We start from the raw sequence: 21,419 nt of genomic DNA, 5'->3' as shown, positions 1-21,419 counted from the left end.
GTGACTAGAGGGATGCACACGCTCTGATTGGTCGAGAAGTGGGTCATATCACGCTATAATCACCTCGCGCTAGGTGATTATCGTAGGGATGCTAAATTTCAAAATAGCTGCCTCGCGTTTTGTCAATGTTACGCAGGGAGTTATCAATGAGATAAAAGAAAATATAGTTCTGAAGGGCACAAACGATACTTCTAAGTTTGGGGTAACACTTTTCAAAAGAAAGACATGAAGTTTCTACTGATCGAACTATTTAAACCTGTTAAATTCTAGTTGTAACAGAATGGTTTCAACAACAAAACGATTTACAGCAGAACTCGAAAGCGCCTGAGCAATTACACAAAAATAATTATTCACCTCAGGCTCAGTGAACGTTACTGAATAATACGGAAGCCGAAAAGGGACAATCCAAACATATTTTGTACAACCGAAAAATATTCGGAATCAACATCTTTTAGACAAATCGCTTTTAAAAAGTTTGTCAAATCGAGAAAACGATTTTAAATCCTGGTTCAAATCATAGATTCACAAATAACATTCACGAAAATCGAAAATAGTTCTCAATCCAAGAATCTTTCCAAAATCCAGAAAATTTTGCAAATCGAGGAAAATATTGTCGCGTGACACTTGCGCTAGAAGTCAGCACTTTGTCACGATACAGCACATCGTGTCGCACTAGGTTGCATTAGGTTACCTTAGACTCACTTTGCGAACGGACTAAACCGTACTAAGTGTATTACGATGTTCTACAACAAATGTGGAAAAGAATTTGTGAGCAATGAGCTATTCTGCCGTCGATGTGGAAAATTAAAGAGACCTGAACATACACGTACAAAAGCCAAAGAGTCACTAAAGTTTATTGCCTTCTGTCATAATATCGGAGTCTGATACACAATCAGTCCTTGCTGAAAACAATTTCTACAAAACCTCCGATCATCTCTTAAAAAAGGGGAGAATCCCTTAAACACATTCAGGAAAGGTCAGAAAAAGCTGCTTAACCCAGCATACGGCCCCACGAGATCCAAAATGGAAAAAGAAACGAAGAGAAAGCGCGGCGTTCATTTAATAACTTGCTTGTTGATTGAGTAAGAATGGACCGAATGATAATTATTTGGTTTTTAGTTTTAAAGTCATGAATTTGAGCCGAGCAATTTACCATACGATTCTCCCCGGTAAGGTCTGTATTCTACGTAGATCCACTTGCAAATTACTTTGGTTTTTCGGGGAAAGAGATAGGTCCATGTCCGGGAAACTCCTGCCCAACATGGACCATGGAGTAGTGACGTTATCGCCGGAAATATATCTGGGGTCAATATTTCATTATGCTATTGTTTTCTCTTTCATTGCATCATTATTTATTAGATCTGGTTCTAACAGATTGCGTGACTACTTCTCAAAGTAATCCGACTGACGCAGCAAACTTAGCATTGAAAGAGTTTCAGCCCAAAGATGGCGTTGCTTGCTTTGCTTTTACTATCATTAACGGTCAATTCGGCTTTTTCAGCTCGAGTTGTTGCCTTTTGCACGATAGGAAAATCACAATACATGAACCTCAGGAGTATTCTGGAAGAATTGGCTTCTCGAGGACATGAGGTAGGAGAATTTTGATCAAAATCTGCGGTGGCAGGTTAATAAACCTTCTTTAGAGTGGTTACATATCCCTTTTCGCCTGAAATGTGTTAAGGTTGTGATGAACAAATAGCAAAACAACACTTAACGGCTCAACATGGCTCGATATAGGGGATTAGGTTTATCGTTACCTTCACTTGATTTATCTGGATATACAGTGAGACACAGAAGCTAATAGCATTTACCGCGATAACCGTCATGACACTTTATAGTCCATAAGATCCAAAACTAAGAAGAGGCAAAATTGATCAAAGTCATGTTAAATAGCAAACCATCCCGTGACGTCGACATCATGCAAATCAAAACTGGTTGTGTGTTTATTTAAGAGTCAAGCAAACCCTGATCTGCGCAATATCTTGCGAATAATTGAATTTTAAGAGGCAGAGATTACTACAACATGCATTACAAAGACGTTTTTTGTGGAAATTTACAATTTGAATTACAAAAACGTATAGAAAACCATTATTTTGGTACTAAGGTCTATTCCACGATTGACTGATTTCTTTAAATAGTCGCCTACTGGCTGTCAATTAAACCCTCGCGGGGGTTGATTTTTCTGATAGTAGTGACAGAGGCATGTACGGCCCTAAAGCATTTGATTTTCGTGCTTTGTGATTACAAAAACGTACGGGTTTAGATTTTGACTATTATGGTCTTAAATCGGATACAATTAGGGTAAGAATTGAGAAAACTCGGACTCAAACTCCTACCAAGATAATTGGATATTGTCAACTGAGTTGATAACGTAAATTGGCCAGCGTTAACCCTTCAACTCCCATGAGTGACCAAGACATAATTTCTTCTCACAGTATCAATACAATATCAAGCAGACAAGTGATGAGAATAAAGAAAAATATCAGTTAGGGGAATATAAGTCGATCCGATACACAATTCTCCAAACTAACATCCCAAGATCTCTATGGTAGACAGTAAGGAGAATTACTAATGAGATCTTGGGAGTTAAAGGATTAAGAGTTTGAAAGCTGACGTTTCGAGCGTTAACTAGCCCTTCGTCCTTTGCTCTGACGAAGGGCTAACGCTCGAAACGTTAGCTTTAAAACGCTTAGCCCTTTAACTTAACGGTGACAAATTTACATTATCAACTCAGGTGATAATACAAAATTACCCTGTTATACTCTCCCACCGACACAACGCCACAGTTTCTTTAGAAATTACCCCCTTCATTCATTCCCTTACCGAGATAGTCGAGGAGTAACCCATCTCTGGAGACCATTTTCGCAACTTCATTCCCAGGGTACTTTTCTCTTAAAAATAGGGAGAAATTTTCGCTGGCACGCGATTGGGCCAAGAGATTATGAAGTTTAAAATCCCTTGGATTGGTCATGTCGAAAATCAAAATGATATTTCTCAAGTGATGTTTCTCACTTGAAAGCGTTTTTCTTTCATTGCATGGAATAAACTTTGGAATGAGAGAGTACATGTCAGCTTCTTAAACTTTATTTGAAAAGGTATTCTGCCAATGACTTTAGACTCAGAAATAATAGAACATAGACATCGCAGTATAGACTACGGACAGCGGACTGTTAATGGCGGGCTAGTCCAACCTCTTCATAGAAGGGACTCAATCAGTGCGAGTTACAGACTTCAGAGTAGAACTTGCATGGCCAGCGCACAATGTGGGGGCAGAGGGAATCCCAGCTAAAACTGGGCACAAATTCAACTCTACTTTCTCACTTTCCTTTGTACACCTGTCACACAAACGTTTCGAAATACAGACTAATAAACAGACAATCTTAAGAGAGAATAAACAGACAGTTTTAAGAGAGAATCAAGAAGTCTTTTGTTGATTTTTCACTTGTTATCTGGATAGCGTCTTGATCAATCAATCTTCATACCTTTTCTTGTTTCGCTGTAGTCTTTTACCCCACACTGATATAAGATATCCATCGCAACATTTATTTTTCTTCGGGATCAGAGTACCTCTTTTCCAGAAAGTTGACTTTTTGTGTCTCATGCCAGGTAACAATGGTCATTCCGTCGACTGAGAAAGTTCAGCTTAGTGACCGAGTACAACACAAGATTTTCAAAGTACCGTATAAGCCTGGCTTCTTGGAAAATGATATGCTAAAGCTCGAACTGGAAGGTGACAAGTTTCGGCTTGTGTCCAAACTGATGGAGGTAATATCCACCGTGTGCGATAGTGTTTTAAACGATACAAAGATTATGGAGGAACTTAGGGGCTATGATCTTCTTGTGTACGACGTGCTTGGAGTATGTGGTGCCCTTATTGGTGACCGCCTTGGCATTCCAAGGGTACAGATTTTTGTGAGTCCTAATAGCCCTTTTGATCATATGATACCTACACCTCTTTCCTACATCCCTTTGATGGTTCTTCCGGGGTTCACGGACAAAATGACATTTTTGCAACGAGTTACCAATGTAGTCGTGTACATTGGACTAAGTTTCTGTAAAGATCTGATATTGGCAAGGCCAATGAATGCCTTGAAACTCAAATACAACATTACAACTGATAAGAGCTTCCAGGAGACTGTCGATGGTGTGGAACTTGTTTTAATCAGAGCAGATTTTGCCATAGAGTTCGCCCAACCTCTTTTGCCAGGTAAGTTTTTCTCAACCTCATTATGCCGGATGGTACGCAGTTTAAAGCAACAGAATGTCTCCTGGTTTAAAGTTTAAAGTTTAAAGGGGAAAATGGTGTATCAACGGGGGTGTACTTAGTTATTTCAAAGGAGGGGGGGTGGAGAGAGGTGTTACACAGTATCACACCCAGGGTATCTACCTAACTGTCATTTCGACATCCATTCTGTGTTTCACCGAAAGTGAATTTTTCGAATGAACAATGAGTGATGCATGCCGCGTAGATTCTTCTGCCATGTCCCCTTTTGCCACCTCAATTGTAAAGTTTGTTTGTTGCGCTCCTCCCCCCCCCCCCCCCCCGCAAAGGGCTGGGGCGGGGACACGGGCGCCATAAGACCTCTCCTCGTTACGCCGTCGATTAGCGCGGCATGTGTATCACAGAAAAAGAATAGGGTGGGTAATAATGCCCTTTCTTGGGGATGTCACGAGGGTTGTTGCGTGACGTTCCAAAACAAGCTGTGAAAGTGAAACCAAGGTGAGTGAAAATGCGGGGGGATAGCAATGGAAAAAAATATAAGGAAAAGAAGAAAAAGAAAGGAAAGCCTTAAAATATCTCAACTTCTTCTGTCTCTGTTGGTAAATAAAACGCATTCGTGAATGTTTCATCTCTGTTCGTATTATTTTGAAAAGGGAATATTATGGTTGGACCACTGAGTGTCAGAGAAGGTAAACCACTCCCTCCTGATCTAGAAGAATTCGTCGATAATCCAGGAGGGGATGGTTTTATCATTGTTTCCTTTGGATCAAACTTGGCTTCGATTCTTCCAAGAACAGTTGTGGACATGTTAGCAATAGCATTTGGAAAGTTGAAACAGAGAGTTGTTTGGAGACTTAAAGGTATCAATAGTATTTTTATCACTACTTTCCTTTAAACGTTTACTTTCACCCCTTCACCCTCAAGATCTCATTAGTAATTCTTCCTACTGTCTGCCATAAAATACTCATGATGTCAGTTTGGAGAATTTGGTATTGAATCCACTTGTAGTCCTCTAATTGAATTTCCTTCTTTTTTCTCATCACTTGTCTGCTTGACTATGTATTGATATTGTAAGGAGAAATTCTGTCTTGGTCACTCATGGAAGTTAAATGATCAAGGTTATTCCTTTTACCTAAGTGACACGATTTCGTTTTCGTACGTATTGAAATTCCTTAATTACTGTGCCAAATAACAATGTAATGTCAGTGAGTTACATTAGGTCGTGACATTGCGATTCCTCGGCTTACTGAGAACAGAAAACTACCACTGCGGTAAGATGAAGAAAACAAACACGCGCACGCGTATACGCACTGAATGAAAATCAATATGCCAAGAACAGAAGGATGGTTGATCGGGATGGGAAGATTGGATAGATTAGCAAATAACAACTTTGGAAAATCGAACGTAGCTCCCATGAGAAGCCTAAGCGTTATATACACAGCTGTCCCTAACGGAGAAGATCCGCATGCCGATTTGTTTTCGGTTGTCATTGTGGATTGTTGACACAATTTCATTCCTTGTGTTTCGTATAACTAGTTGTTTGCTCTCACGCTGCTTTCCCTTACAGAAAAAGATCCGAACGCTAAAAATCTGTCTGCGACTATTTTATTGCGGATTGTTGACACAATTTTATTCCTTGTGTTTCCTATAACCTGTTATCTTCTCTCACAGGTTATATTCCATCGTTCTTGGGATCTAACATTAAAGTCGTGGAGTGGTTACCTCAGAATGATCTATTGGCTCACAAGAATATCAAAGCTTTTGTCTCCCATGTTGGACACAACAGCCTTTATGAGTCAGCATACCACGGAGTTCCTTTAGTAGCTTTCCCTCAATATGGAGACCAACATTACAATGCCAAGCAAGCAGAAAATTTGGGTATTGGTTTGGCTGTGGATCCTAAAGGCTGTAACGCTCAGGAGCTTTTTGACACAATTCAACACGTTATTAGTGAACCCAGGTATGACTGACGTACCGTGAAATAACGATGTAACAGCTGTCACGTGGTCTTCTTCACAGCCGCTTTAAAGAAAGTCACGCAATGTTGCATGACCTTGTAACGAGCGGCTAACGAGGAGACCACTGTCGCGGGAATAGTCCAAGTATCGCAGATCTCCTTGGTGTACTTTGAATGATGCATTATGGTACGTCTGAGTAAAATGTGATCGTTTGCCTTCCTTTCCTTAGATTTAAAACAAAAGTGCTTCACGTCTCTAGCCTGTTAAAGGATCGTCGACGAACACCTTTAGAAGAAACCGGTGATTGGCTGGAGTATGTAATCAGACATGGAGGAGCTCAGCACCTCAGAGCTCAAGTGTTTAACATGCCTTGGTACAAACGGTACTTACTCGACGTCATGGCATTTCTTGTTGCCATAGTAACATTAATTATCGTTGCGATATGGTTTGCATGTAGATGCTGTCGTTGGTTGTGTTGCAAGCTGACTGAAAAAAAACCCAAGAAAGAATGAAATACAGAAACACAAGCTTGACTGCTATTTCAAAAGTGGTATATCGCTTTGATGACACGATGATTTTGAAATTCTTTTTTTTTTATATTTTTTGATGAAAACAAAACTTGTTTCGAATGAAACATCATCAATCACCCGAAACATGTTTTGTTTTCATTAAAATATTCATATATGTATTTATAAAATGAACTTCAAAAGCATTGTGTGGTTCATCAAAGCGACATCTTACTTTGTGCCGCAACGAAGCCTTGGTAATACGGTGATAATGAGTGTATCATTAATTAGACATACGACTTATTGTTTCTTTTCTACGTTTCATTTGTGCACCGGTCAAAATTATTTCTTCTACTGTCGCTTTTCCGAAGACACTAGGATGTTGAAACGGCTATCTGGGAAATGACATTGGTAGAATTGCTTCAGTTTCTAGGGGGATGCACATGCCCTGATTGGTAGAGAATTGTGTCATATCTCGCGTGAGGTGATTATCGCAGGGATCCTAAATTTCAAAATAGCTGCCTCGCGTTTTGCCAATGTTACGCAGGGAGTGTGACGGTGTGTTAGGATATTAATATACCAAAGGTTCCAAACCTCGATATTTTATTACAATAAATAACGGATGAAGGTTATGACAAAAACCATGGATATAGATCGGAGATTCGAAATCTGTAAAGTAATGCGTTAACAAATTAGTTTCAGTTCATATCGATAATATCAAAAGAAATCAAGATAAATATTTACCCATTGGTTCTAGGTGTCTAGCGATAGAAAATCTTAACAATTATATCTGTTACGTCATCAAATTATAATGCGCAAAGAAATTAGAATTTTGCGCAATACAGGGAGTAATCAACGAGATAAAATAAAATATAGTTCTGAAGAGCACAAACGATACTCCTAAGTTTGGGGTAACACTTTTCAAAAGGAAGATATGAAGTTTCTGCTAATCGAACTATATAAACATGTTCAGTTCTAGTTGTAACAGAATGGTTTCAACAACAAAACGATTTACAACAGAACTTGAAAGTAGCTGAACAATTAAACAGAAACAATTATTCACCTCAGGCTCAGTGAACATTACTGAATAATCTCAGAGATTACGTCCCTAGGATTATTTAACAATATTTACTTCGCCTTCGGCGATTAATTACTTAACAGTAGTAATTCCATTTGTCATATGACACCTACTGTCCCGCGCGCACATTTATAAAAAAACGAACCAGAAAAAGGCCAGAAAAAACTGCTTAACCCAGCATACGGCCCCACGAGATGCAAAATGGACAAAGAAACGAAGAGAAACCGCGGCGGTCATGTGATAAATTTCTTGTTGAGTGAGTAAGGAGGGGCTGAACGAGAATTACTTGGCTTTTAGTTTTAAGGTCCTGAATCCGAGCCGATTAATTTACCGTCCGGTGCCCTATTTCAAATACAAAAAAGGAACAAAAACGTGACTGCAACTGTTAAGCACGTTATCTTTTCAACACAGTTAACTCGACTGTATACCGAAAGGTGACAATAAATAAATACAACATACAACGCCAGCTAACATATCAGCCAAAACTTTGTTTTTTCTTCCAACGACTCCTTATTTCAAAGGTAAATGTTACTCTTTTACTCCTACGAGTGATCAAGACAGATTTTTTTCCATACAATATCAATATAATATGACGCAGACAAGTGATGAAAATTAATAAAAGTATAAATTAGGGGATTAATTACTGATCTAATATCAAATTCTCCGCACTTACATCAACGATCGTATGGTAGACAGTAAGGAGAATGACTTAAGTGATCTTGGGAATGAAAGAGTTGAACCCTGCCCACAGTTGCCCACACGTTAAGATTTTTGCTCCGCCACTTCAACAAATGATAGAAAACTCTGTAAAGAGCTTAACAGAGCTAGATAAAAATGAGTGTCGAAAACAATACTTATTAACTGTGGTTTTGTTTCAGATGGTGTGTGATTCCGCTAGTTAAGCCTAACCAACAATCAGATGAAATTTGTTGTTGCATGTCTTATTGGCTATTTGACAGTGCAACTTCCGTTATCGGGGTCAATTACGCAAAACTGGCCAATACCAATAGGAAAAGAGCAACAAATTTTTCCTACACTCATTGTGACCTTTGCTGGCAATGGTCCTTAGTTCTATTAGTGTTCGTTTCCAACGATGTGATTGGTAAATTTTGTTTCACGTGACTACGGGTTCAGTCTAACCTTCTAAGGCCGACACTCAATCGAAAAGCGCCCTAATTTTCTACTTTTTATCATTTTTTTTCCTCTTATGTTTCCTTTTTCGTCAAAAGCTGATCGATAAGCATGATGGAGTGTGTCAAAACATGAGTTGTGGTATCTATCTACTAGGAGAAAAACGAAAAACCGTGAAAACGAAAACCTTTGAAATTTACTCCAAGGCATGTACTTCTTCTTCCGCTAGAGTATTATCGTCGTTGTGTTTTACACTGTCAATATTTGCACTGTAAGTATCAGCTGAGGTATTGTCTTCTTCGCTTGAACTCAACCCAGACCCAAAGTCATTACTCTCAATACTGTCCTCGTCAAATTCCTCCTCACCCTCCCCTTCCTTGTCGTCTAATTCACACTGCGTCAACCGGCCTGTAGTCGAGGCTAATTCCCAGGCCAGGTTAGTCAAGGTGGCGCGGTCATCCTCGTCTTGGTCCGCTCTCTGGTCATCTTGATTTCCTTGGAAGCAGACTTGTGCGAGAAAGTCGTCATCGCTATCATCCGACCAATGAAAACTAGGAGGGTTTGGGCTGAGAGTCAGTGGAGAAACTGTGGAAACACGATGTACTTGACTATAATCTTCAAAGCCTTTGGGCAGGTATGGTGGAGCCCTGAGGAAATCTACGATTCCAAAGTCGTGAATCATGGTATCATTCGTGAATCCGGAGTCACTTGCCGTGGGTGGGACTATCGTAGATGACTGTGAATCTGGTCTATCGTTTCTTGTCTCCAGCAACTCTGGTGCTCGTAAAAGAGGTATAACAGGGCGAGGGCTGTCTGTGCGGGCTTCCTTATCACCATCTTTACCCAGTTGTGGTTGTTGCTGTTGCTTATTTGACCTGTCAATATCGTTACTAGAAAACACGCTTTCTTGTGGTTTCCATACATGTTGTGATAACAGAGCTTTGCTTAATCTTTCGGGTTTCACTAATACTGGGTCAAAAATGGTCTTCCTTTCGCGAGACGTTCTCCCTGAAACCGATTCACCCCGGACACCAGCGAGGAAAAACTCCGACAAACCAACATGATGGGGCTGAGGACTCCACACTCTCCCTACCGACCCATCAAGTTGTGATTTTGTTCTCATATGGAGTCCCTGACGAGAACTTGTACTACGTGATGTCTGCTTTGAACGGGGCGTGGCCTGCCCCAAAGAGAGACTTTGAGCGGGTACCGATGCTATATCCTCTACCACCAGCGCGTCTGTATTAGCTTCGAACCTCCCCGTGGGGGTCATACACATAACGCTGACCCTACCGGTGCGTGATAAAGGCCTACGCTGGGGATGAGGGTTAAAGTCCTCTTCCTCGACTATACAGGCAGTTGTCTCCTCTCCGCTCAAATCAGCGTCGTTCACTTCTTCAATAGAAATCACACTTTTGGGTGGCATTTGAAAATTTTCTTGGCTAGCTTTCCTATCCGGAGCCCCAAGGCTTTGGAAAATTTCTCTGTAATTCGTTCCCAGCTGGTTTTCATTCTTTGGACTTTCACTAGTATCACTGTTCGTATTTAATGACAGTTCTGAACTGTTGTATTTCTTTCCTTTAGAAGGTGCTTGTGGACCGCCAAACGTTTGATCGCCTTGGAGTTTCTTGAGCAGCATGCGGTCAAGATAACTTAATGACTTGTTCGGTCCAAAATTGACCTTCACTTCTTGGTGTCTGGTTGGTTGTGGGGTAGTACCTGTCTCACAAGAGCTACCTGAAATTAAGAGCACATTAGGGTGAACATGTCAGTCAGTTAACCCTTTAACTCCCAAGATCTGATTGTGATTTCTCTCCTGTAACTGCTATACATTTCCATGTAAATATTAAGTCAAGATAACTACTTCTGCTTGATAAATTACGAAGAAAGCCGCTCGGAAAATCAAAGTTTATGCATTCCTTACACCCCTTTCAAACCGATGATCTAATCTGTAACCCTCCCATTTTACTACTGTACATCTGTTCGTAAAGTAGGCGAGCGATTTTGAGTTTCATCAGGCTGGACCTAAAGCTAATTAGCTTATCCAGCCATTCTTATCAGCTACAACCTATCACAAGGTGAAGAAAGGACTCGAACAAAATTCGCATACTTTTTGCATTTGTCGGATTCTTCTGCATTTTTTCCTCTTTTCCAGAATTTCTCCATTCCATGAGAGCCTGTGCAAACGATTGTGCGCTTTCTTCTTCGTTGTATGAGCCTTGTAATAATGCTCCCCCGCCCTTTCCTCTTGAATTATTCATCTGCAAAACAGAACCAAGGTAGTTTGCGAAACATTTTTCACGTATGAACCGAGTATATAGAGTAGCTTGTCAAACAGTTCTCTTCAGCTCAGTTGATAAAAAACCTAAGCTGGATTTAAACTAGCTGGGGTACAAATCTTCACTTGGACTCTAAGTTTTTCTTGGTCCCATACTGGTGACAAGTAAATTTTCAGCAAGTTTTTTAACAAATTTATTTCTTAAAACCATCATTATGTAGACACTGGTGCTGTGTTAATCCTTGAAAGAGACAAAGATTTGTTATACCAGGCCTGAATTTGAGAGTGTGCGTGTATTTAAGGCCGAAATTTAGCTTCTGAATTAGAACTAGTCAAAGCTTACATAATGTTATAAAAGTAATTTGGGGTTTAAAACTGTGAACATTTAATGCCACCTACCTGAGAAGATCTAGCCTGATCACCGCTGGAAAACCTACAAAAAAGACAAAAAAATTGTTATATTCCAATTTGCACAAGGCAACCTTGAAACTGTGGTTTGCAGTATGCAGTAAACCTTGATCTTAAGGTGTCTAAATTATTGAATAGAATATGAATATTGTGTACCTTGAAGTACTCATTGAAGATGTTATTTCATGCTTCATATAATCACTGTCTCTTTCGATCTGTAGCTCTGCTTCATACTGGAACAAGGATAAAACCAAAACCAATAATAAACAAAGTATCTTTAATAAATAAAACATCATCCAATAAAAGATTACAATATTCAAGGCACAATAAAAATTATTAAAAATTCATCCATAAAAATATCTTTTGAAAAAGTAAGCAGTTGAAAAATCAATAATTCCAAAGCTACCTATAGAATTAAATTTTTCACACTTTCTTTCAGCAATTGCTAAAATTGCCGTCCACCAGCCTGGACTGTTTCTATGACTGAATTTTCATCTGCCGGTCACATGAAACTTATTTCTATTGTTATCGATAGAATAAACTTGTAACAGTGAAAAATAAAAAATAGTGAAAGAGATAGTGCTGTACCTGTTCAAGGGACTGTGTGGTGTGTTTGGTAAGAGCACCTTTCTGATGGAATGACATAAAGCAACTAACACAGTACTTTTCCTCGCACTCAATGCAGACCTGCAAAAATAAGTCAAACACAATGAGCTAACCACTACACTTACAATAGATTTTTCAATGAGTGTCACATAAAATAAGTCTTGAAAACCCTTTAAAACTAACTAGGAACTTAAGTACAGCAAATGAAGTAATATTTTCATAGGAAACACTGCTACAATAGGTGCTTAATGAAAGCAGAAAACAGTTTCTGAGAGGTAAAATGAAGGTTTTAAAAAAGAAATTTATGTACCAAAGTTGCCTTTGTCCTCTCGCACTGACCACATCCTGATGTGCCAAAGTTGTCTTGTTGCTGAACTCTTGGAGTTACTTTCTTCTTGTAAGAGTCTGAAGTTTAAAGAAAAACATACTTTTTTTTTTGAGCAAGTCTAAGCATTTAATCTTTTGTTGATAATTGAGATTTTAAATGACTGTGAATATATGAAAATCATATATGAGAACTGCTGATTAAGAAATGAGTATGAAAGCAATCATTTCAGTGATGAACACTACTTAAGCAGTAGTGAAAGTAAGGCCTGGAAAAAATTCAGGCCTGTACTGGATTTGAACCCATGACCTCTGCGAGTGGAGTAGAGTACTGTATCAGTATTGCACAGGTACAGGCCTGCATTCTTTCCTGGCCTTGCTTTCATTGCTGTTTAGGTAGTGTTCATCACAGCGAAGATCGCTACATCATATTCAATTGAGATTTTGATAACAGAATCCTTAAGAAGTCATTTTTAGACCATACTTACGCAAAGGTTCATCCCCAAGAATCTTTATTTTCTTTGGAGTCTGTTAACATACAAATAAAACAAGAAATCAAAAACAACAATCCTTTGCAATGGGCATTTCCCTAACAGGCGAAAACTTTCTAGAGGGAGACATTCCCCATACAATCTTATTTCAAACTCTTAACCCTTCAAAAAAATATTCATTATATTGCACCCCTATCTATCTACATCACAACCTCTCCATTGTCATTCATGTTGTAAAGGGACTTGTCACTATCACATGTAGGCCCATACTGTAACAAATTCTAGACTTATTCATGTGTCAAATGAATCCACTAAAAAAATTAAATGCTACCACAACCCCTATAAATCAAAAGTTTGCTCAGAACAGTTTCCAGAGAGATTCTAATCACCTACTTTATCAGTTTTCAAGTTCTTTTTCTTTAGCACATCTTGTGCATGACTATTAAGAGGTCCTGATTTGCCAGATGCCCATCGTATACCACCTTGCTTTCTGCACCAAAAGAAAAAAGAAAAGGAACATCTTTAAATTTATCTACAACAAGGACAGAACAGCCAAAATAACTATAATTATTATAATAACTATAGCACAACTTCTATAGTGCCTGTATATTTCTTTTCTCAACCAAATAATATTTAAGTGCACCTTGTGGTTTATCTATTCTTTCCTTTGAATTCACCAAATCTTTGTTTTAGAGGGAGAATTATAAAGGGCAAATAAAATATACAAGTGTGAATTTTAGTCATGTTGGAAATTTGGTATATTGTTTACTTTGGGGTGAAATAGAAGTTTTTTTTTTAACCTGAAAAGTAAATATTAGAAAAAAGAAACAAGAATTTTGAACAGTAGAACTCCCTTAAGATGACAAGTTAGGTAATCTAAGATTCTAAACAAATTCCAAAGTAGCCTGAGTGGCTTAACCAAACATTTGAGCACTGAAATCAAATATGATTGATAAGCTTTACAGCCAAGTATGAAAATGAGAAGAAATCATACACAATTATTTACTTGTCTAAAAGTTGGCACTTAGTTTCTTCTCTAAAATAATGGGTGGTTATCTTCCTATCAGAAAGTAATGGGCAGTGTGATTAAAGACTTGAACAGTACTCCATGTATGATCAGCAGTCAAAACTCACTCTCTTTCCTCTTTTTCTTTAAACATTTGTTCTTTCAAAGCACGTATCCTCTCTTCCATTTTCAGTGTTTCTATTTCCAACTGTTGTGCATTGCTGTTTTTAAGCTGTTTCACAGCCCTTCCATAAAAAAAACCAATAACAATTAATTATCAAAGAAGAAACTTCAGCATATAGTATCAAGACCATTAAAAGGAGAAACTCCTCAATCCAGAATGAAGTACCCAGGGGTTTCCATAACTTTTTCCATTAGCTATTGCCAACGGTGTAATAGGCAGATGTAACCAGAACAGGGTCATAAAGCTAAATTCAAAGACAAAAGCTTGCTCACAAGCTAAATTGATGGTGTTAAGAGGTCTTATAAGCAACAATAGACTTCCAGTAACCAGCATTTAATAAAACCCCTGGACAACCCTGATCCATGTTATACTGTCATATCCACTCCCTGCATAAAGGGCAATTTTGAGGTTTCTATAAAAGCTGGTTACCAGGCATCTTCCTGCTAATAAGGCCTATAACTGCCATCTTTTCAGATTTCATTTGGACTCACAGCAATGAAACTACAATGGGAACTGCAATGCAGTTAAAGGATTGTAGCCCCTCTTGTTAAGCGCAGGTGCTTTTGAGGAAGACAATGGAGAATATGTTGAACTAGACAAAAAATAAAAAAAACGTCAAGTTTCTTGACTTTTTTGGCTCCAGTTAGCTTTACAGTCCATGTTAGAGACTTCTGAAATGATTGGACGCATTATTTCTAAAGTAGGCGGACACTTGGAAGGAGAAGAAGGAAGACTGAAGTTAAATCCTCCTTAATTCCTCAATTTTGGCATGACTGTTGTTGCAAACCCCTTTTTTTTCTTCTTTTTTTTCTCGCAGTGAACAGAAAATCGTTGTTGCCATCAAAAATTCCAAGAAAGAGATTTCAAGACTAGGTTTAATACACTTCCCGTTCATTTAAGACGATGAAACATTTCGTCAGATCGAGTTAAAATAATACCGGAAAATCTGAAGTAAAATCGATAAACGAAAACATCAGCGACAGTAAGCTGACTAAAATCAAGTTTGCAAACCAAATATTAAAATAAAAAATTTCGTATTTTTAAAGACGACCCCTAAAAATCCTCGTAAACTTGCAGGAATAAAAACTTTTGATCAAATCTGTGCATTAGTAAGCATAGGCTATGGGATTTTAATTACATTAAAGCACTGCTGATATGAGTACTCCTATGCATTAAATTCCACTTACTTCTTCCTAGCCTTCACGTAAGAGGCGTCGTAAGACATCCTTGAACCAATTGTCATTCCAAGAAATAAATCTGACACGTATAAAATTCAGGAATCCGCAGAAAACCTTAAAGTATCGCAAGACTTATTTATCACTCCACGGCCTTGTTCTGTTTTGTACTGTCATGGCTGCACAGCAAAAGTCACGTGATATGTGTGATGATGATGCCATGGCAACAACTAAGCGATCAAGATGGCGGGAAAACCACTGAGAAATATTGGATATTGTTTTTTGATGTAACGGAAAATTTTCCAGATAGCTTGAAACTTAGACAAATCACGAATGAGCACGCAAGGATGTGGTCTTCTGTGCTAAGTTAGTTAGTCCTTGACGCTGAAGAAAAAACAAAATATTAGGGAAAGGATCAAAAAACCAACCAAGATCCCCTTAATAAAACATAAGGACACCAAATATTACAAAATCAATTTAATTTTCTTTCTTTTAATTCTCTATAAGAATTATGCAATGATGCAAACGTTGCTCATTTGAGTGTCCAAATTGAAATCCAGGATGGCCTTAGTTCTGCTCTGGTTCCTCAATTGATTCAATGGCCGGGATAACTCGCGCCCCTTAATTGTGATATTGTAATTTCCCCTTATTGATCACTGTGATTATGTTGCCTTTTTGAAATTTTACAATATTCAGTTGAAAGGCACTCTGCTAAGGCTGGTTTTCACCGGCGACTGAGTCGTGGTCGGAGTCGTAGACTATTTTTTAAGTGAAAATCAGAAATCGGAGTCTTGAGCAGAGTTATACTCACGATGGAATCGGAGTCAGAAGAATTAGAACGGTTTCAATTGCTTCTGATTCCACTATGACTTAGATACGTATGATCCAGTGAAAACTAGATTGTCAGAGTCGCAAGAAAAAGCAGAAGAGCCACTCGAACACAATGCCAGCTCTCAGGCTCTCCGTGTACACAGTCTTTCGCTTACGACGCCGATAATTAAGCATCTGATAATTCCGGTTTCGCAGAATTTCTCACTTGCGTTACTGAGAATTCCGCACACGCTGGTTCAGTAATCTTGGATTGTATACTTTCACTTGATTCAGGATTTATTGTCGACAATTCAGCATTACACATTCCGTTCTGCGATCTATCTACTCTGTTGCAATCTAATCTTAAAGTTACAAGAATGTTACATTTATTAGCTAAGGAAATCCACACTCAGGGACGTAATTTCGTGTGGGATTCAAGACTTACTCACGTTCTTCAACGATTCGTGAGCACTAATTTCCTATTAAAAATGGCTTTACTTGACAAACAAAAAAAAAACGCCCCGCAAATACCTAATTTCACATCACTGTCCGCAGAACTAATTTGATTATCATATGCCACTCCCAATTACATGTTACTTTTAATTGTAACGTTGACTCTGTTCTTTAACGGTAACGGAATTACAACTCACTTAACACACATTAAAATTTATAATTAATCTAGAAAATCAATTTTTGCGTGGAAACACTTCATAGTACCTACTCTAGATCCTTGGGGACAACAAATTTCTTTCGTTTCCTTTAATTGGATTTTCATTTCATTGCATCGCTCTGTGCTAAAGATTAGGGACCTCAATTTGGGCTCTCTGTGATTGACATTTGACGTTACAGACCAGTCATTCTTCATCGCCTGAATGTTAGTGGGATCAGAGGATTTTTGGGGGGGATCAGGTAAACTTCATGTCGACCGACAACCAAAGTCCCCCGACCCCTCTTCCTCAGGCGATAAATAATGACCAGTTCCTCAAATCATTGGTTGACATTGGGCTTCAGGCTACAGGTGGGATCCTTGAGTGGAATCCAGTGGCTTGCAGTCTAAAGCTAAAGAACCAGAATAAAAACCATATGAGATTCAGATGTCAATATCGTTTGTGATCGACCATCAAAAAGCCATTGTAATCCTCTTTATTACATCTATTTTGAGATCACTGATGACCCTTACAATCTGATTGGCTCTCATCAGTGCGATTTATTCACGAATTGCACCATTTTTTGCTCTTAATCGCATATTTTTCCAAGCAAATGAAAAAGCTTCACCAAAAAAAACAACCGATCAGATTTCAAGGCTTGTGTAAAGTAACCAATCAAACTGCACGAAAATGAAAGAACTTTAACAACTTTTACGAACCAACTCAGGACTGGATCAATAAATACTCGTACAGACTCAAAAATCCTGCATGTTGGGATTAAGTTTTGCGATTCTAAAATGGATATAATAAAGTGGTGACTGAAATTCGTGTCGCGCAATTTTTTTCTGAAATCATGCTTGTGATTTCAAATCAAACTCGCGGTGCACACTTGTTCCATTTGAAATAACGCGTATGATTTCGGACCAAATTGCACTCCACTCGGTACGACTACCATTATTTATCCATAATCCACCTGAAAATCTTTTTAAAAATTAGTCGCACTACTCTAGACGATAAAATGCTCTTCGTTGAACAGTTCCCATGTCGTCCAACGTTCGGCAACATGACTTACTTCAGCACGTTGTTACCGAGTCTGTTTTTGACCCCTGACGTTATTAAGAACTTCTGACGTCATTAAACATGGAAATGAACCACAAATGATTAACACTGTAGGTTGGCACTACATTTTTGTCATCTGATCGTTTCGCCTCTATCTTTCATTATTCAATTAGTTCAGGCACCGTAAATCTAGTGACCTTACATATTACTTCTAAGACTTCACCTGAACTGCTATGTGGACCCGGTTGTCCTGTTTCCTCCACCCCTCCTATGCGAGGCTCCAGAGACCCTGCTTCGTCACGCTCTTCTTTTCTATTACATTCACCACTTTCTTCTTTGGCCTCCGTGGCATGTTGCATTTCCCGATCCTTATCATCAGCCTTTTCACATGGTTGCCATTTGCGCCTTGTTTTTACGATAAAGATAACCGTTGGCAGGATCAAAACTACAAATACAAGGCCAACTACAACACCAATTATGGCACCATTTGATAGAGGGACATCGTTCGTGAAGGCTGAATCCTGTGCAGCGCGCCTTGTGACCGGGGGGGACATTCGTAATCCTGTGTGGGTTGATGGTGATGAAGCTGGGTGATTCTCCTCCACCGTTGTGTTGACTCTTGCAGAAACTATCTTCTTGCTGCACTTCTCTGATCTCAGCTCACTGCACTGTTTATTTTTTGGCACCCTTGGCACTAGGCATTGTGGCTCGAAGATATCGTTCCCGTCGTTACAACAAGCTGAACATGGTCTACAAGTGCCGAGCATACCTTCAGGGTAAGCTCCAAGCTTGCAGTTTTTCCCACACACTGCATTAGAAGTCAGAGTACAAGATTTTATGGTCTCTCGATATTCTCCACAATTCGTACAAGTCTTGCATGCACCAGCCTCGTTTTTGGATGAATAAGTCATCCCTTGTTTACACGGCTTACAAACTATGGCTGTCTGTGGTGTAATTACATCACCACAGTCCACAGAGAGACCCTGCCCCGCTGGGCATACGAGGCATTTCTGGCACTGAACATGCCCCGTTACTGAATCCCGGATGGTTATATTGTTACCTGGGCATGTTGGCGAGGCGGAGACATACATCCAGAGAAAAAACATCGTGGTGATGCATGGTATGACGCGCGGTCGCAAGGAAGACATCGCAAATTACAAAACTAAGACTATTCAGATCGGTGCCACTGGGGCTTCATCGTTCCAGTTTAAGCGCCACCACCTGAGTAAAGCAAAGTAAGATGTTCTGGCGTGAGTAGCGAATCTGACACATTGAACCGCAACGTGATATCGCAGTTTAAAATGACACTAAAGGGACCAGAGGGTCGAATTGTTTGAGAGAATACTGTTCCAAATGTTTAGATTCTGTATTTCCTCAAATAAAGCACCCGAGCTCTTCTTTCAAGTCTTTGGAAAAAGGTAGTACTGTTATCAGAAAGAGTTGTGAAACATTTCTTTGAATCCCAACTGTTTAACCAACAAAGTGATTGGGAGGGGCGAGGGCGCCTAATTAGTGCCTATCTACAAACCCGGGCAGGGGATGGCCCTTTAAAGCGTGAGTGTCTTTGAAGTAATACGGCGGTCGGTAAAAAATTCGAAATATTGTTAGGTAACACTGTGTAAACACACGAGACTTGGGAGCTAAACTTGTAGTCTTGATTGATTAACCCTTTCACTCCTAAGATTTCAGTAGTAATTTTCTATACTGTCTGCCATACAATTATTATGATGTTAGGTCAGATAATTTGATATTGGATCAACTAGTAATCCCCTAACACACACTTTACTTTATTCTCTTCACTTGTGTACCTGATATTGAATCGATATTGTAAGGAGAAATTCTGTCTTGGTCACTCATTGGAGTTAAAGTGTTAAATACTAAAAGTGGTTTTGCATGTATCTACCATCTATCGTCCAAAATGATAACATCAAGAAGTTAATGATCGAATTGAAAGGTTAGATACGATATGGATGGATAATTATATTTAACTGCTCTACATGTGACAATCAGAATCTGAACTCATGGATAGAATCATGATGAGCTCGTGGGTGGAGGCACATTTTATGGTAATGAGAAATTAATTCAATCACGATATCTTTAGGCATCCGCAAATTTTTAGGCTTACCTAATTTTTCTTTAATTCACTATTTGCATCATCAGCGATTAGGACCATGCAAATCCTTAATGTCTTTGAAATCTACATTTGACAGTAGCAACGACCTTAGCCTAGCCTCTCAGCTGGGTAAAAACCAGAACGAATTGAAATAATTGAAAGAGTGGATGTCTTTAATAAGAACGGCTGAACTCAGAACAAATGATGGCGCTTATTTCGAAATCCGGCTTGGGGTAAATAGGATTTTGTCTCGAATTCTCGCAATCATTCTTATGGTTAAGCTTGCAAAGACACTCGACACTCCGGGTCAAACACAATAATAATTAACAAAAATGATGAAAAAACAATGCATGAATCAACAACAAGAGAACTAGAGGTAAAATGAACACGCCTTCTTATAAAAACAAAAATTTCATTTCACAAGAGAAAATCCATTGCTTATAACTCTTTGTGAACTATGTTATTGGCATTTTTAAGAAGTTCAGAAGCTGCGTCATCCTCTCTAAAGCCGCACCCTTACACGTGTAAAATCACGAGACGCCGACTGCCAAGGCATGTTTTACACAAGTTTATAACCATTTTCGTGCTCCAACTACTTCGACTCAAATTAAATCTTTTACTCTTAATTTTCTTACAGATTTTGATTTGATATTCAGTTGTAGCAGTCTAAATTGTTAAAATATGGTTTTGTTAACTTCATGATCTGCTAAACGAATGCAATATTAGTACACTGCAACTATTATGCAACCGCTTAAGCTCGAACAAAATATTTCTGTCTCTGTTAAAGGCGCAAGGTATGACTGTTAGATCAAACCCCACGATAACATCAGTCTTAAAATCGATTTTATAATCACAGGTGATGATTATATTTTTTTTTCGGCTAAGATATCGATGTCCTACCTTCTTGATGTTTTGCAGATTGATCGCAACGTGCAGTTTACGATTCGACAAAAATGAGCTTTAAAGCGCAAAATCTCTAATGGATATGGGCCTCTAAAACGTACCTAACCTTAGACTGAGTGGAGGGCAATTAACTGGAGATGAATCGATTTGACACAGTTAAATTACGTCCGCAGAGGAACCCAAGTTAGCTTTAAGTAATCTTGGCTGCTTGAGGCTTGATGAACGTGTTTGGTTGCATGGCTTTGGAGCCTGTACGAAACCGGCTTACCTGGATAAGCTACTTGTATAACTTGTATAAAACAGACGTGACATGAGAAGCGTGATTTGGGAAGATATTTTGCATACACTTGGACTCCAGATACATCCAGATACCTTTGTCTTCCAACTCACTACACTTGAAGGTTTTTAAAAAAAACTCAGTCATAAAGGATTTTTTTTCCAATTACAGTGCTTATTTGATAAGTAGTTTGCTTAGTTCGACCTTACAATTTAAATCAAGGAAAATGTAAGACAAAAACTT

At 38.8% G+C, this 21,419-nt stretch overlaps 3 protein-coding genes across 4 annotated transcripts; 1 reads left to right on the top strand and 2 right to left on the bottom strand.

Annotated features, from left to right (window-relative positions):
- The first annotated feature begins 1,349 nt into the window (after positions 1-1,349).
- LOC131776362 (UDP-glucuronosyltransferase 2A2-like) lies at positions 1,350-8,504 on the top strand. The gene is made up of 5 exons (XM_059092532.2): positions 1,350-1,590; positions 3,607-4,207; positions 4,876-5,082; positions 5,894-6,182; positions 6,410-8,504. The coding sequence occupies exons 1-5, from the start codon at positions 1,447-1,449 to the stop codon at positions 6,690-6,692; spliced, it is 1,524 nt and encodes a 507-aa protein (XP_058948515.2). The 5' UTR covers positions 1,350-1,446; the 3' UTR covers positions 6,693-8,504.
- On the bottom strand, positions 8,371-15,537 carry LOC131776351 (uncharacterized). Of its 2 annotated transcripts, XM_066167989.1 has the most exons (11): positions 15,380-15,515; positions 14,684-14,784; positions 14,137-14,253; positions 13,396-13,492; positions 13,000-13,039; positions 12,498-12,592; positions 12,170-12,268; positions 11,738-11,814; positions 11,573-11,606; positions 11,006-11,156; positions 8,371-10,632 (listed from the first exon to the last, which is right to left on the bottom strand). In XM_066167989.1, exons 3-11 carry the CDS (start codon positions 14,193-14,195, stop codon positions 9,092-9,094), a joined length of 2,193 nt encoding a protein of 730 aa, XP_066024086.1. In that variant the 5' UTR covers positions 14,196-14,253; positions 14,684-14,784; positions 15,380-15,515; the 3' UTR covers positions 8,371-9,091. The 2 variants fall into 2 exon arrangements, with proteins under 2 accessions (XP_066024086.1, XP_058948498.2); XM_059092515.2 differs by lacking the exon at positions 14,684-14,784 and having other exon boundaries at positions 15,380-15,537.
- Positions 15,538-16,456: 919 nt separating this feature from the next.
- On the bottom strand, positions 16,457-21,049 carry LOC131776372 (uncharacterized). The gene is made up of 3 exons (XM_066169265.1): positions 20,897-21,049; positions 18,107-19,104; positions 16,457-17,236 (listed from the first exon to the last, which is right to left on the bottom strand). The coding sequence occupies exons 2-3, from the start codon at positions 19,029-19,031 to the stop codon at positions 17,190-17,192; spliced, it is 972 nt and encodes a 323-aa protein (XP_066025362.1). The 5' UTR covers positions 19,032-19,104; positions 20,897-21,049; the 3' UTR covers positions 16,457-17,189.
- Positions 21,050-21,419: the final 370 nt, after the last annotated feature.

This window comes from Pocillopora verrucosa, chromosome 6 (genome assembly GCF_036669915.1).
Source record: "Pocillopora verrucosa isolate sample1 chromosome 6, ASM3666991v2, whole genome shotgun sequence".
Classification (NCBI taxonomy): domain Eukaryota; kingdom Metazoa; phylum Cnidaria; class Anthozoa; order Scleractinia; family Pocilloporidae; genus Pocillopora; species Pocillopora verrucosa.
Note: the sequence above shows the minus strand (reverse complement) of the source record. Positions and strands in the feature narration are given on the sequence as shown.